General features: G+C 34.8%; 1 protein-coding gene and 1 pseudogene across 6 annotated transcripts in view; both read left to right on the forward strand.

Moving 5' to 3' along the window:
- Positions 1–12965, forward strand: part of TAOK1 (TAO kinase 1) — a 231247-nt gene that overhangs the window by 165894 nt on the left and 52388 nt on the right. For 5 of the 6 annotated variants that reach the window (XR_009499757.1, XM_059908929.1, XM_059908931.1 and 2 more), the window contains 2 exons: positions 9865–9958; positions 11514–11595. Coding sequence is in view for 5 of the 6 variants with exons in the window: in XM_059908929.1 (XP_059764912.1) it covers positions 9865–9958; positions 11514–11595 (176 nt within the window). In the remaining variant the exon portion in view is untranslated. The remainder of the gene's footprint in view (positions 1–9864; positions 9959–11513; positions 11596–12965) is intronic. The other variant, XM_059908932.1, reaches the window with a different exon arrangement.
- LOC132355727 (lysine-rich coiled-coil protein 1-like) lies at positions 1922–2897 on the forward strand (annotated as a pseudogene).

A 12965-nucleotide genomic window follows, 5' to 3' on the forward strand; every position in this document is an offset into this window, starting at 1 on the left:
TTGGCGATTACCATAATGCCATTCTCCTCTGATCTCTTCATCTCAGTTTGAGGTTTGCAAAATGTTTCTTCCATTTGAAAGTATCCTTAAGTGTCTTAAATTCTTTTTCTCTTGATTCTTCTTCCTACTGGTAGATCCTAATTACTTCCTTAAGAAACCTGGGTATAAATGTAAAAAAGCTGGTTAATATATTCTGCCCATGGGTTATTTTTACACTCTTATGCTGGCTGATGCATATATGTGCGCCTTGGTGATAGCGAAATTGCATTAATGGTCCTGTTAGATATCAATGATATATTTTAATGTTTATCTGATTAGAAAGTATTCATTGGCTAATTGTACTGCTCAGAAAGAAATCTCTCTAAACTCTGCAGTTTCTGTGAAATGGTCTCTTTTTTCCAGACTTTTCTAGCTTCTTTTTATTATAGTTCATAAGATAGAATTACTTCACAGTGAGAGTTTTTATGCTTATAATAAAGCAACTTCAGAAGATGTGACTGCCTTTGGATAATTTCAAATGAGTGAGATGTCTTAAAGAAATTCTTAGCGTTTTAGGCATACATTAGGCATCTTCAACTTTTATAAATAGTTTTTCATAATCACTTTTAAAATTTTTACTTACAAATGTTTCGAATTATGAAGTTGTTCTAAGTTCAGGAACTATATTTTAAGCCTGCTTTGGGTTCCAAGGGAAAGGTCTAGAGGAGCACAAACAAATAAAACTGTCTGCATTGGTAGAAATGTTCTGTGTTTGCATGCCTTTTGAGCACTTGAAATGTGGCTAATGTAACTGAGGAACTGACCTTAAAATTGTATTTTTCTTTTTTTTTTTCTTTTAATATTTATTTATTTATTTGGTTGTGCTGGGTCTTAGTTGTGGCATGCAGGATCCTTGTTTCCGCGTGCGGGATCTTCGTTGCGGCACGCAGAATCTTTAGTTGTGGCATGCGGTATCTTTAGTTGTGGCATGCAGTATCTCAGTTCTGGCATGCGGAAACTAGTTTCCTGACCAGGGATCAAACACTGGCCCCCTGCATTGGGAGCACTGAGTCTTAACCACTGGACCACCAGGGAAGTCCCTTAAAATTGTATGTCATTTAAATAAGTTTACATATAAATAGACACATGTGGCTAGGGGGTACCCTGTTAGACAGTACAGGTCTATAGGCATGCAAATTAGATTTGTAGTCTTGGGAACTAAATCTGTTACATGCTTTTACTTTAAAATAGTTAAAGATAGTGAATTAAAGCAAACTATTTTCTCGTAGCTTGGTTATGTCTTATGACCAAGAAATCTTAAAGTGAAGGATTTTTCATAGGTGAGTTTATCTGTTTGATTACAGTTAATCTGATGGAAAAGATCCCTAGTTTGTTGTTTTCAGGAATGATTGTACAGTCGTGTTTATAAAAATAAATTTACCACTTTTTTCTGATTATAAAAGTATATATTGAGGATGTAAAATTTCAGAACTTTAAAAGGAGTAAAAGGAAAATAAATCAAAATAAATATAACTACAGTAATTTGTTAATGGATACACAGGATAGAAAGATGTAAATTGTGACATCAGAAACATAAATCAGTGGCGCACCTTGCAGCTATGGTGGCAGTGCGGTGGTGCTGTCCAGTCAGCCGCTGGTGGTGGTGGCGACTTCCTCTCAGGAAGTCCGGTCTCCGCCTCCTGCTCCCACCACGCTTGCTCAGTGGCGACAGAGGCAGCGGTTGTCCCTGCCTCTCTGCCTCCTCCACCTCGGCCTATCCACCAGCTGGCGTTGGCGGGGAGGGGGACGGTAGTTGTAGACGGCCACCCCTGCCTCAGAGAAGATACCACATTGAGTGAGCAAAGAATGAACTTTTTACAGATACCTTTTGTAAAAGACTTGTAAGGAATAGTGCCATAATTTGAATCACAATGGATTTCACATTATGAGGTGAATGGGAGTGAAGTATTGGACAAAAATAGATTTTTTAATCTCTGCATCATGGTTTTTAGCTCCTCAGTTGTTGCACAGTCTCACTGTTTGGGGAAAGTTCATGCTAAAAAACTGAAGCAGTTAATGGGTGAATATGATCAAATTTCTCCACCAAGTTCTCAACCTGATAAGCAGAATCCCTTGTCAACCTAATGAAGGATTCAAAGAAGACATCTGACTCTTTTCAAGATGAACTTGAAGATTATATCAAAGTGCAGAAAACCAGAGGCTTAGAGCCAAAAACTTGTTTCAGAAAGATGAGAGAGGATTATTTGGAAACCTGTGGATACAAAGAAGAGGTTGATTCTAGACCCAGGTGTAGAATGTTTGATCAAAGACTCCCTTATGAACCCGTCCAGACCTACTGAAGACCATGCAATATTTCACAAGCAGTGGAGAAGCAGTTACCTCAGTGACTACCAGCTCATGACAGCAGGCTGAGACTGGACTCCCTGAACTACTGTCAATTCACCAGGGACTGTTTCTCAGGAAAACCAGTATCCCTGAACTTCAGTCAACAAGAGTAAAACTGTAGCTCATACAGTGTAAAATCTGGAGTTTACAGACACCTCTCCTCAGAAAACAGTACCAGTGCCCATCAAGCTAGTTATAAACAGATACATCAGAAGAGAAAAAGACACCCAGAGGAAGGCTGGGAAAAACCAGAGGAGGAGTGGCCCAAGCATAAGAGGAAGAAAGCTTATGAGGAAATAGATTTAGACAAACACAAGAGCATCCAAAGAAACAAAACAGAGGTGGAAACAGTCAGAGTCAGTACAGAAAAGCTTAAGAACCGAAAGGAGAAAAAAAGCTGAGGTGTAGCCTCTAAGAAAGAGGAACATAAGTGTAGAAAAGAGAAAAAGGAACAAGGGAAAGAAAGGACAGAAGAGGAGATGCTTTGGGACCAGTCTGTCCTTGGATTTTGAAGCTCTTGCATTGGTTCTCCTGAGGTTAAACTGAAAAAATAGTTAAGGAGCTTGGTTTTATGATGTCCATGTTCATATCGCTCTTTTCATGTGAACAGGTACAAAGGCTAAGTGAATAGAAGACATTTAGTGTGCTTGCTCTCCAAAATGGAAATTACTTTTCCTCTCTTCTAAAATTATTACTACATTTTTCTTATACATAATGTAATTTCCCTTAATGAGGGTGGCTCTGCTTTTATTCGTCAAATTGCTGTGATGGTGGAAGTATTTTTCCCTTGGGAGGTCATTTATTTTAAATTGGAGGATTAATAGGCTTTATAGAATCTGTTTCTTGATTGGGTGTTAGTTTGGGGTGGGTGTTTTTATATTCATTAGTTTTCTCTGTGAAGCAGTTTAGATTGATTCTTTTTTTCCCTTCATTAGATCTAACTTGCAGTATATTTTCTAGATTGGAAAGTGGAAAATGACATACATTATAATAAGCTTAAGTTACATACAGTTTTAAACATTTCAAAAAGTCTTGATACAAAATCAGTTTATATTCTGGAAATGTTTATGATAAAGTTCTAATTTCTACCAAAAAAACCCATAAATCAAAACCAACAAACGAAAGATAAAACATGGGGGTGGGGAGTAAAAATGTAGAGCTTTTTTTAAACTTAAGTTGTTATCAACTTAAAATAGACTATTATAAATATGTTGTTTTATATATTTTGTAAGCTTCGTATCAATCACAAAGCAAAACCTATAGTAGATACACAAAAGATATAGAGAAAGGAATCCAAAAGTAACACTAAAGATAGTCATCAATTCACAAAGTAAGAGAGTGAGAGAAGAAGAAAGGAACAAAGGAATTACAAAACAGCCAGAAACCTATTAACAAAATGGCAATGAGTACATATATTTATCAATAATTACTTTAATTGTAAGTGAACTGAATTCTCCAATCAAAAGAAATGGGATGACTAAATGGATAAAAAAACAAAACCCATCTGTATGTTGCCTACAAGAGAGTCACTTCAGATATAAGGACACATAGAGACTGAAAGGAATGGAAAAAGATATTCCATATAAATGGAAACCAAAAGAAAGCTAGGGTAGCTATAGTTTTATCAGACAAAATAGACTTTAAAACAAAGACTGTAATAAAAGACAAAGAAGGGCATTACATAATGATTAAAGAAGTCAGTTCAGCAAGAGGATATACCTTTTGTAAATATTTATGCACCCAACATAAGATCACCTAAATATATAAAACAATATAAACAGACCTAAAGGGAGAAATCAACAGCAATACAATTATAGTAGGGGACTTTAATACCCCGTGTTCATCAGTGACTAGATCACAGACAAAAAGTCAATATGCAACATTGGCCTTAAATGACACATTAAACCAAATGGACTTAACAGACACACACAGAACATTTCATCTCAAAGCAACAGAATACACATATTTCTTAAGTGCACAGGGAATGTTCTCCAGGATAGATCTTCTGTTAGGCCACAAAACAAGTCTTAATAAATTTAAGAAGATTAAAATCACATCAAACTTCTTTCCCAACCACAATCGTATGAAACTTGAAATAAGAAGAAAACTGGAACATTCACAGATATATGGAGATTAAACAAAACAGTAGTGAACACTCAATGGGTCAAAGAAAAAATCAAAAAATATCTCAAGACAAATGAAAATACCTGGGACTTCCCTGGTGGTCCAGTGGTAAAGAATCCACTTTCCAATGCAGGGGACGTGGGTAAGATCCCTGAGCAGGAAGATCCCACATGCTGCGGAGCAACTAAGCCCATGCGCCACAACTACTGAGCCTGTGTTCTAGAGCCCGTGAGCCACAACTACTGAGCCCGCCTGCCACAACTGCTGAAGCCCGTGCGCCTAGAGCCTGTGCTCCGCAACAAGAGAAGCCACCGCAGTGAGAAGCCCGCACACCACAATGAAGAGTAGCCCCTGCTCGCCGCAACTAGAGAGAAAAGCCCACACGCAGCAATGAAGACCCAACGCAGCCAAAAAATTTAAAAAAAAAAATTTTTTTTTAAAAATTATTAAAATCACATCAAACTTCCTTTCCAACCACAGTCGTTTGAAACTTGAAATCAATTATAAGGAGAAAACTGGAATATTCACAGATACATGGAGAGTAAACAAGATGGTACTGAGCACTCAGTGGGTCAAAGAAGAAATCAAAAAATATCTCGACAAATGAAAATAGAAATACAACATACTAAAACATATGGGATGCAGCAGGGACTTCCCTGGTGGTCCAGTGGTGAAGAACCCTCCTTCCAGTTGCAGGGGATGCCAGTTTGATCCCTGGTCAGGGAACTAAGATTCCACATGCCTCAGGGCAACTAAGCCCTCACACCACAACTACTGAGCTCACGTGCCTCAATGAAAGAGCCCGTGTGCTGCAAACTACAGAGCCCACACGCTCTGGAGCCCACGCACCACAACTAGAGAGAGAAAACCCGCACGCCACAACTAGAGAGAAGCCCGCACACCGCCGCAACTAGAGAGATGCCCGTGCGCTGCAACGAAGATCCCACATGCTGCAACTAAGACCTGATGCGGCCCCCCCCCAAAAAAACTAAGGGACAATGGAAAATCAAAGTAATAAATGGGATTTCAAAAAAAAAAACCAAACAAACATGGGATGCAGCAAAAGCAGTTCTAGTTAGCTAATGAGAACCTGCTGTATAGCATAAGGAACTCTACTCAATAATCTGCAATGGCCTATATGGGAAAAGAATCTAAAAAAAAAAAAACGAGAGAGAGTGGATATAGGTATATGTATAACAAATTCACTTTGCTCTACACTTCAAACTAACACAACATTGTAAATCAACTATACTCCAATAAAAATTTTTTTGAATGATAAAAAAAAGGCAGTTCTAAGAGGGAAGCTCATAGTGATAAATGCCTACTTTAAGAAACAAGAACAATCTCAAATAAACAACCTAACTTTACACCTCAAGGAATTAGTAAAAGAACAAGCTAAGCCCTAAGTTAGTAGAAGGAAGGAAATAAAGATTAGAGCAGAAATAAGTGAAATAGAGACTAAAAAGACAATAGAAAAGAACAGTGAAACTAAGAGCTGTGTTTTTTAAAAAGATAAACAAAATAGACAAATCTTTAGATAGACTTTTCATAAAAGAAAGAGAACTCAAATAAAATAAGAGATGAAGGAGACATTATCTCTGATAACACAGAAATACTAAAGAATCACAAGAAACTACTATGAACAGTAGTTATACATCAACAAATTGAGCAACCTAACAGAAATGGATAAATTCCTGGAAATATACAACGTACCAAGACTGAATCATGAAGAAACAGAAAATCTAAACAGACTGATTACTAGTAAGGAGATTGAATCAGTAACCAAAAACCTCCCAACAAACAGAAGTCCAGGACCCAATGGCTTCACTGGTGAATTCTACCAAACATTTAAAGAAGAATTAATACCAGTCATTCTCAAAATCTTCCAAAAAACAGAAGAGGAGGAAACACTACCAAACTTATTTTACAAGGTCAGCATTACCCTGATACCAAAACCAGACAAGGACACTATAAGAAAAGAAAATTACAGGCCAATATTCCTGATGAACATAGATGCAAAAATCCTCAACAAAGTAGTAGCAAACAGTTTTCAACAATACAGTAAAAGGATCATACACCATGATCAAGTGGTATTTATTCCAAGGATGCAAGGATGGTTCAAAATGCACATATCAATCAGTGTGGTACATCACATTAACAAAATGAAGGATAAAAATCATATGATGATCTCAGTGGATGCAGAAAAAGCTTTTGATGGAATTCAGCATCCATTTATGATAAAAATTCTCAACAAAGTGGGTATAGAGGGAACATACCTCAACATAATAAAGACCATATATGGCAAGCTCAAAGCTAACATCATACTCAACAGCGAAAAGCTAAGATATTTTCCTCTGAGATCGGGAACAAGAAAAGGATGCCCACTCTTGCCACTTTTATTCAACATAGTATTGGAAATCCAGATAGGCAAGAAGAAGAAATAAAAGACATCCAAATCAGAAAGGAAGAAGTAAAACTGTCACTATTTGAAGATGACATGGTATTATATACAGAAAACCCTGAAGATTCCACCAGCAAACTGTTAGAACTAATAAACAAGTTCAGTCAAGTTGCAGGGTACAAAATCAGTATACAAAAATCAGTTGTATTTCTGTACACTAATAACAAACTATAAGAAAGAGAAATTAAGAGAACAACCCCATTTACAATCATATCAAAAAGAATAAAATACCTAAGAATAAATTTAACTGAGAAGGTTAAAGACCTGTAAACTGAAAACTATAAGACTTTGATGAGAGAAATTGAAAAGGACACAAATAAATGGGAAGATATTTCGTGCTCATGGATTAGAAGAATGAATATTGTTAAAATGTCCATATTATCCAATGCAATCTACAGATTCGGTGCCATCTCCATCAAAATTCCAATGACGTTTTTCACAGAAATAAAACGAACAGTCCTAAGCTTTGTATGGAACCACAGAAGACCCTGAATAGCAAAAGCAATCTTGGGAAAGAAGAAGAAAGCTGGAGGCATCATACTTCTGTTTTGAACTATATTAGAAAACTTTGGTAATCAAAACAGTATGATATTGGCATAAGACAAACACATAGATCAATGGAACAGGATAGAGAGCCCAGAAATAAACCCATGCATATATGGTTAATTAATTTACAGCAACAAGTCAAGTATAGACTATGGGGAAAGGACAGTCTCTTCAGTAAATGGTGTTGGGAAAACTGGAATACCACATGCAAAGAGTGAAAATGGACCAGTATCAGGAATTCCCTGGTGGGTCCAGTGGTTAGGACTCAGCACTTTCACTGCCATGGCACGGGTTCAATTTCCTGGTCGGGGAAGTAAGATCCTGCAAGCCGCATGGCATGGCCAAAAAAAGAAAAGAAAAGAAAATGGACCACTGTCTTATATCATACACAAAAATCAGCTGGTTACATACAGGGGAAATTTATCAAATAAGAAAATATATTAAAGATAATGAGAGTGAGGTTTTTCATTGTCAGAGAGGGGTATTACAAATCATGGAAAGAGGATAAGCTGGAATAAATACTGTGGTATTGGATTGGATTTGTGATATTATGGTGAACTCAGTTTTCAATAAACAAATATAGATGTTTAATGTGCATGTATGTGTTCCCTAACTCTATCCACTGAGAGGATCTAAGAACAGTGACACCTCAGTAGCAGTGAGTACATCTATTGCCATAGTTCCTTGGAGTAGGGAAAGTACAAGATGCTCCTGGAACATCTTAGTGTGCCAGAAAGCAAGGAAGGATCAAGGAGTGATGGGGCCATGTGAAAAAAATAGAAGCCATCATAAAAAGGTTCTTACTGCTCAAATGTGAGGCAGTTTGAACATCAAAATAAATGATAATAGCACGTTATAACTTATTAAATAAATAGAAATCTGCAAGTCCATACAATAAATTAAAGAATAAAATGAAAGTTTTATGAAAAACAGGATATTTATATAAGTACCTTCTCACAAAATACTTATTAATTACAAAGACAAAAAGAGAAACTACTGTGAAGAAGCCTGGTAGACACCACCTTAAGTGATCAAAGTGAACACCATCAATAATGGAACCATTTGTAATCATACATCATCTCATAGAATAAATTAGAAAAATATAACATTTACTTCTGTGATATTCCTGCCAAAGTTGTATAACCCAAATTTAATTATTAGGACCAACCCAAATTGAGGGATATTCAAGAGTCTTTTATACTTCAAAATTATCAAGGTCATGACTTCAACTCACCTTAAGAGACTGGAAAAAGAAGAGGAAATTCAACCCAAAATAAGCAGAAGAAAGAGAATAAAATATCAAAGCAGAAATCAGTTAAATAGAAAGCAGAGAAGCAGTAGACAAAATCAATGAAACCAAAAACTAGTTCTTTGAGAAAATTAATAAAATTGATAAACCACTAGCCAAATTGATCAGGAAAAGAAGAGAGAAGACACAATATCAGGAATAAGAGGTGACATCACTACAGATTTTACAGGTATTAAAAAAATTATAGGGACTTCCCTGGTGGTCCAGTGGTAAAGAATCCGCCTTCCAGTGCAGGGGATGCGTGTTCGATGATCCCACATGCCGTGGGGGCAACTAAAACCCATGCGCGACAACTACTGAGCTCACACACCTCAATGAGAGAGGCCGCGTGCCACCAACTGCAGAGCCCCCGCACACCACAACTAGAGAGAGAAAACCCAAATGCCACAACTAGAGAGAAGCCTGCACACCACAACAAAGAGCCCGTGCCGCAATGAAAGATCCCTCACGCTTTAACGAAGACCCCCGCCCCCGTGACGCAACTAAGACCCAACGCAGCCAAAAAATAAAGAAAAGAAAGGAGGGAGGGAGGAAGGGAGGGAAGGAGGAAGGAAAGAAGGAATGAATGAATGAATGAATGAATGAATTATAAGGAAATACTATGAACAACTTTGTTAATAAATTTAACAAGTTAGATAAAATAGTTTCCTTGAAGGATGCAAATGACCAAAGGACACTTTTGCTACAGAGGACATTATTTGGACACTTGATTGAAACTTGAATGGGGTTTGAGGATTTAGATGATAGTCATGTATTAGTATTAATGGTCAGTTTAATGGATGTGTTATGGTTTTTTAGTATTATGAGAATATGTTTCAGGAAATATACACTAAAGTATTTAGGAATGGTGGGGCATCATGGCAGCAATTTACTGTACATTGACTCACTTGAAAAAGTTCTTTGAACTCTACTTGAAATTTTTTTTGCTAAGTTTAAAATTATTTAAAACAAAAACAAAAACAAAAAAACTTTAACAATACTTGTATGTCCCTGTATAACAGGCACATATTTTAACAGGAAAGTTTTCTTTCTTTTACAGCGGAAAGGAAGCCTCCTTTATTTAATATGAATGCAATGAGTGCCTTATATCACATAGCCCAAAATGAATCCCCTACACTACAGTCTAATGAATGGTGAGTATTGCTAAGAGATATATTACTCGACATTGTATAAATTAAATGCTTTTTCATAATGTTATCAAAGTGATTTCATTTCAGTTAGGTAAAATGTATTACCTGCAAAGATATTAAAATAGGTTCTATCATGTTTATCCTTTATTATGTCTGCCTTCTTAGCATATATATAACTTAGTTCAGAAACAAAGGATAGATGATGCCACACAGAAGCAAAAAAGTATTTGCTTTTCACAAAAAAATTATATTTAGTTTTTTGAACTTTAGGAACATACATAACCCTGATTATATAATAAATAGCATGATTTAAACATAATATTTTATAACTAAAATATAGATTGCCACAACCTGTAGTGAAGTTCAGTTGGAGAATGGTTTATAATTTATATAGTATAAGACATAGGTAAAGTGGTTTGATTTATCAGAATTTCCAGATAATTCATAACTTTGGAATCATTCTAATTGTTATTATGACATTTGTTATTCAGACTGCTTAATGTTTTTTTTTCTTCTAGTGCTTCCTTGATGTGATAAAATTACATTCATTCATGTAAAAAAGTTTATGGAGAACTGATTGACAGTTTTAGAAAACCAGGATTTTTATCAGAGATAGAAGATTTTACTGGGAAATTAATTCCTCAGGTGTATCTAGCATTTGAAAAATTCCAGGGGTATATGTAGCATATTTAATAAATATTTTAAAAAAGGTAGATGCATAAGTTAGCAATACTTTATTTTTTAAGGATTAATTAACACACATTCATAGTTCTTAGTACTTTTATAGATATACATAGAAGGAATCTTTTGGCTCAGACTTTACTATTATGGTACATATAAGTAATAAATATGTTGAACACAGACTGTCTTCACACTGTGTTTGATATGTTGGGGATTCAAAAAAGAGTTCCTTTTTTGCTTATAAGGAACTTAAGGTCTTATTTGAATATTGAGACAAACATCGATGGAGAAATTATTACTGGCTTACTCATTGAACTCTCATCAGTAACACTATATAATAATAATGTGTTACAGACTTCTGATGTTTTTAAAAAATATCTCAATTGGTTTTCTGGATTTAATGGAAGTTTTATCCATTTGCTCTAGGACACCAAATACTTAGGTATACAAAATGCTCCCTTCAAAGCAAATGGAGTGATATTCTGAATCACGCTATACAGAAGATGATCCAAGGGGCAAAGAAGAAAGAAAGATGGCTTATAGAAAGGAAAAAAAAATAAAGTTATCTTAGATTTGAATGCCAAAAGGAAAATATTGGCTTTTCTAATTTTCCCTCAATATAGAATGAGTTATGATATTTTAAATGTGGGAGCAGGATTTTAAAATAATCTGTGCAAATTTATCTTTGGAAAATGGTGAAGATTCATTGGTTGCTTTAGATAACTTTTCATAGATATATATGAAATGTAAATAGTATCTCCTTTTTTTATCATTTCTTTTCCATCCCCCCTCCTATCAATAGGCACATGCCTTGTTTTGTGGATGTGTTTTTAAAGGAAATAGCAATATGTTCACTTGATACTTTCCTTTACAATAGGTCTGATTATTTTCGCAACTTTGTAGATTCTTGCCTCCAGAAAATTCCTCAAGATCGCCCTACATCAGAGGAACTTTTAAAGGTCAGTTCAATTATACTGTTTTCTACCCCTAAGAAATTATTTAAAAATGTGTTTTATTTTTCTTTGATTCTGAATCAGTATTAAGTATTCTCTACTAGTTTTTAATTAAAATGCTAATTTTGTATACTGTTCTCTCTTGAGACTCTTCTTAGATCCTAAATTTTTTCATTTATTTTTTGAAAATTGATTAATTGCTTTTACTGTGTCTGGATAGTTATTTTGGATATAGTTAAATATCCAAAATAGTACCAAATGGCTAAATTTTTATATGTGCAATAATATATTCATGAGTTATAATTACAAATTTTAATTCATGTGGAACAATATCATATTTCAAAGTTGGTAAAGCATAGTTTAACTTTAGATCTAATTTTTATATCTACCATACTTTATGTATTTTTCTGTCCTGTATTAAAATAATATGAAAGAAAGAAATGACATGTAATATATTTACATAAATATTGTGGGAGAAAAGAGATTTTAAAAGAAACTGTTAAAATGGATATCATTTATCTTTTTTGGAAATACATTTTTCTAACTTAGCAATGAAAATATTTTTTAAATCATGTAAATTCTATTCAGTTTTCACTAACTTTCATTGCCTAATTTAAATAAATGATTGGTATATGCTTCCTGTTCTCAAAAATTTATTTATTTCATTTGGCAGTTGACTATCTTATTAATAGCAGTAACAGTATTGTCGAACTTAATATAATTCTTAAAACATCTACATAAAGCAATAGTAAGTAGATTTGATTCTCTTTGTGACCCTAAGAAATCTTGTTGATTTTTCACTCTAAAATTTAAGTAGCCTATTTTTATATGAATGTTTTAGAATTTCAAAGGGATTCAGTTTATTTTCACCAACGCACATCAATTAAAGATACAAAGAAATTGGAAGGATCTTATATATATTCGATAGTATTATTTGCAACTTCAACATGTAGAAGAGCAGTATAAAGTTTCAGTAATGCTTGGGGAATTTTAGGCAGTAAGCTCACTCATACTGTCAGAAATGAAAGCTTGAATAAATTGGTACTCACAATAGCAACAAAAGGTTTAGTAAAGCTAGGAATTATGTTAGTGAAAAATAAGCAAGATCTATATGTAGAAAACTGTCAAACTTAGAAATATTTCTAAGATATATTATTTTGGGGTAAGAAGACTGAATATTGTAAATAGTGGTACATACCAAACTAAGGCTCAGGAAAAAGGAAGAATGTGATTTGCTTCTTACACTTGTATAATATAGGTGAAAGAAGCTCTTTGGGTATAAGACAACCCACCAGGCCTAGGTATTTGGTATTTGGTGATTAGGTCCCAAGTCTGTATATAGTATTCATTTACCTGGTCCATAGTGTGTATTGGCA

This window comes from Balaenoptera ricei, chromosome 20 (assembly GCF_028023285.1).
Source record: "Balaenoptera ricei isolate mBalRic1 chromosome 20, mBalRic1.hap2, whole genome shotgun sequence".
In the NCBI taxonomy this organism is placed as follows: Eukaryota; Metazoa; Chordata; class Mammalia; order Artiodactyla; family Balaenopteridae; genus Balaenoptera; species Balaenoptera ricei.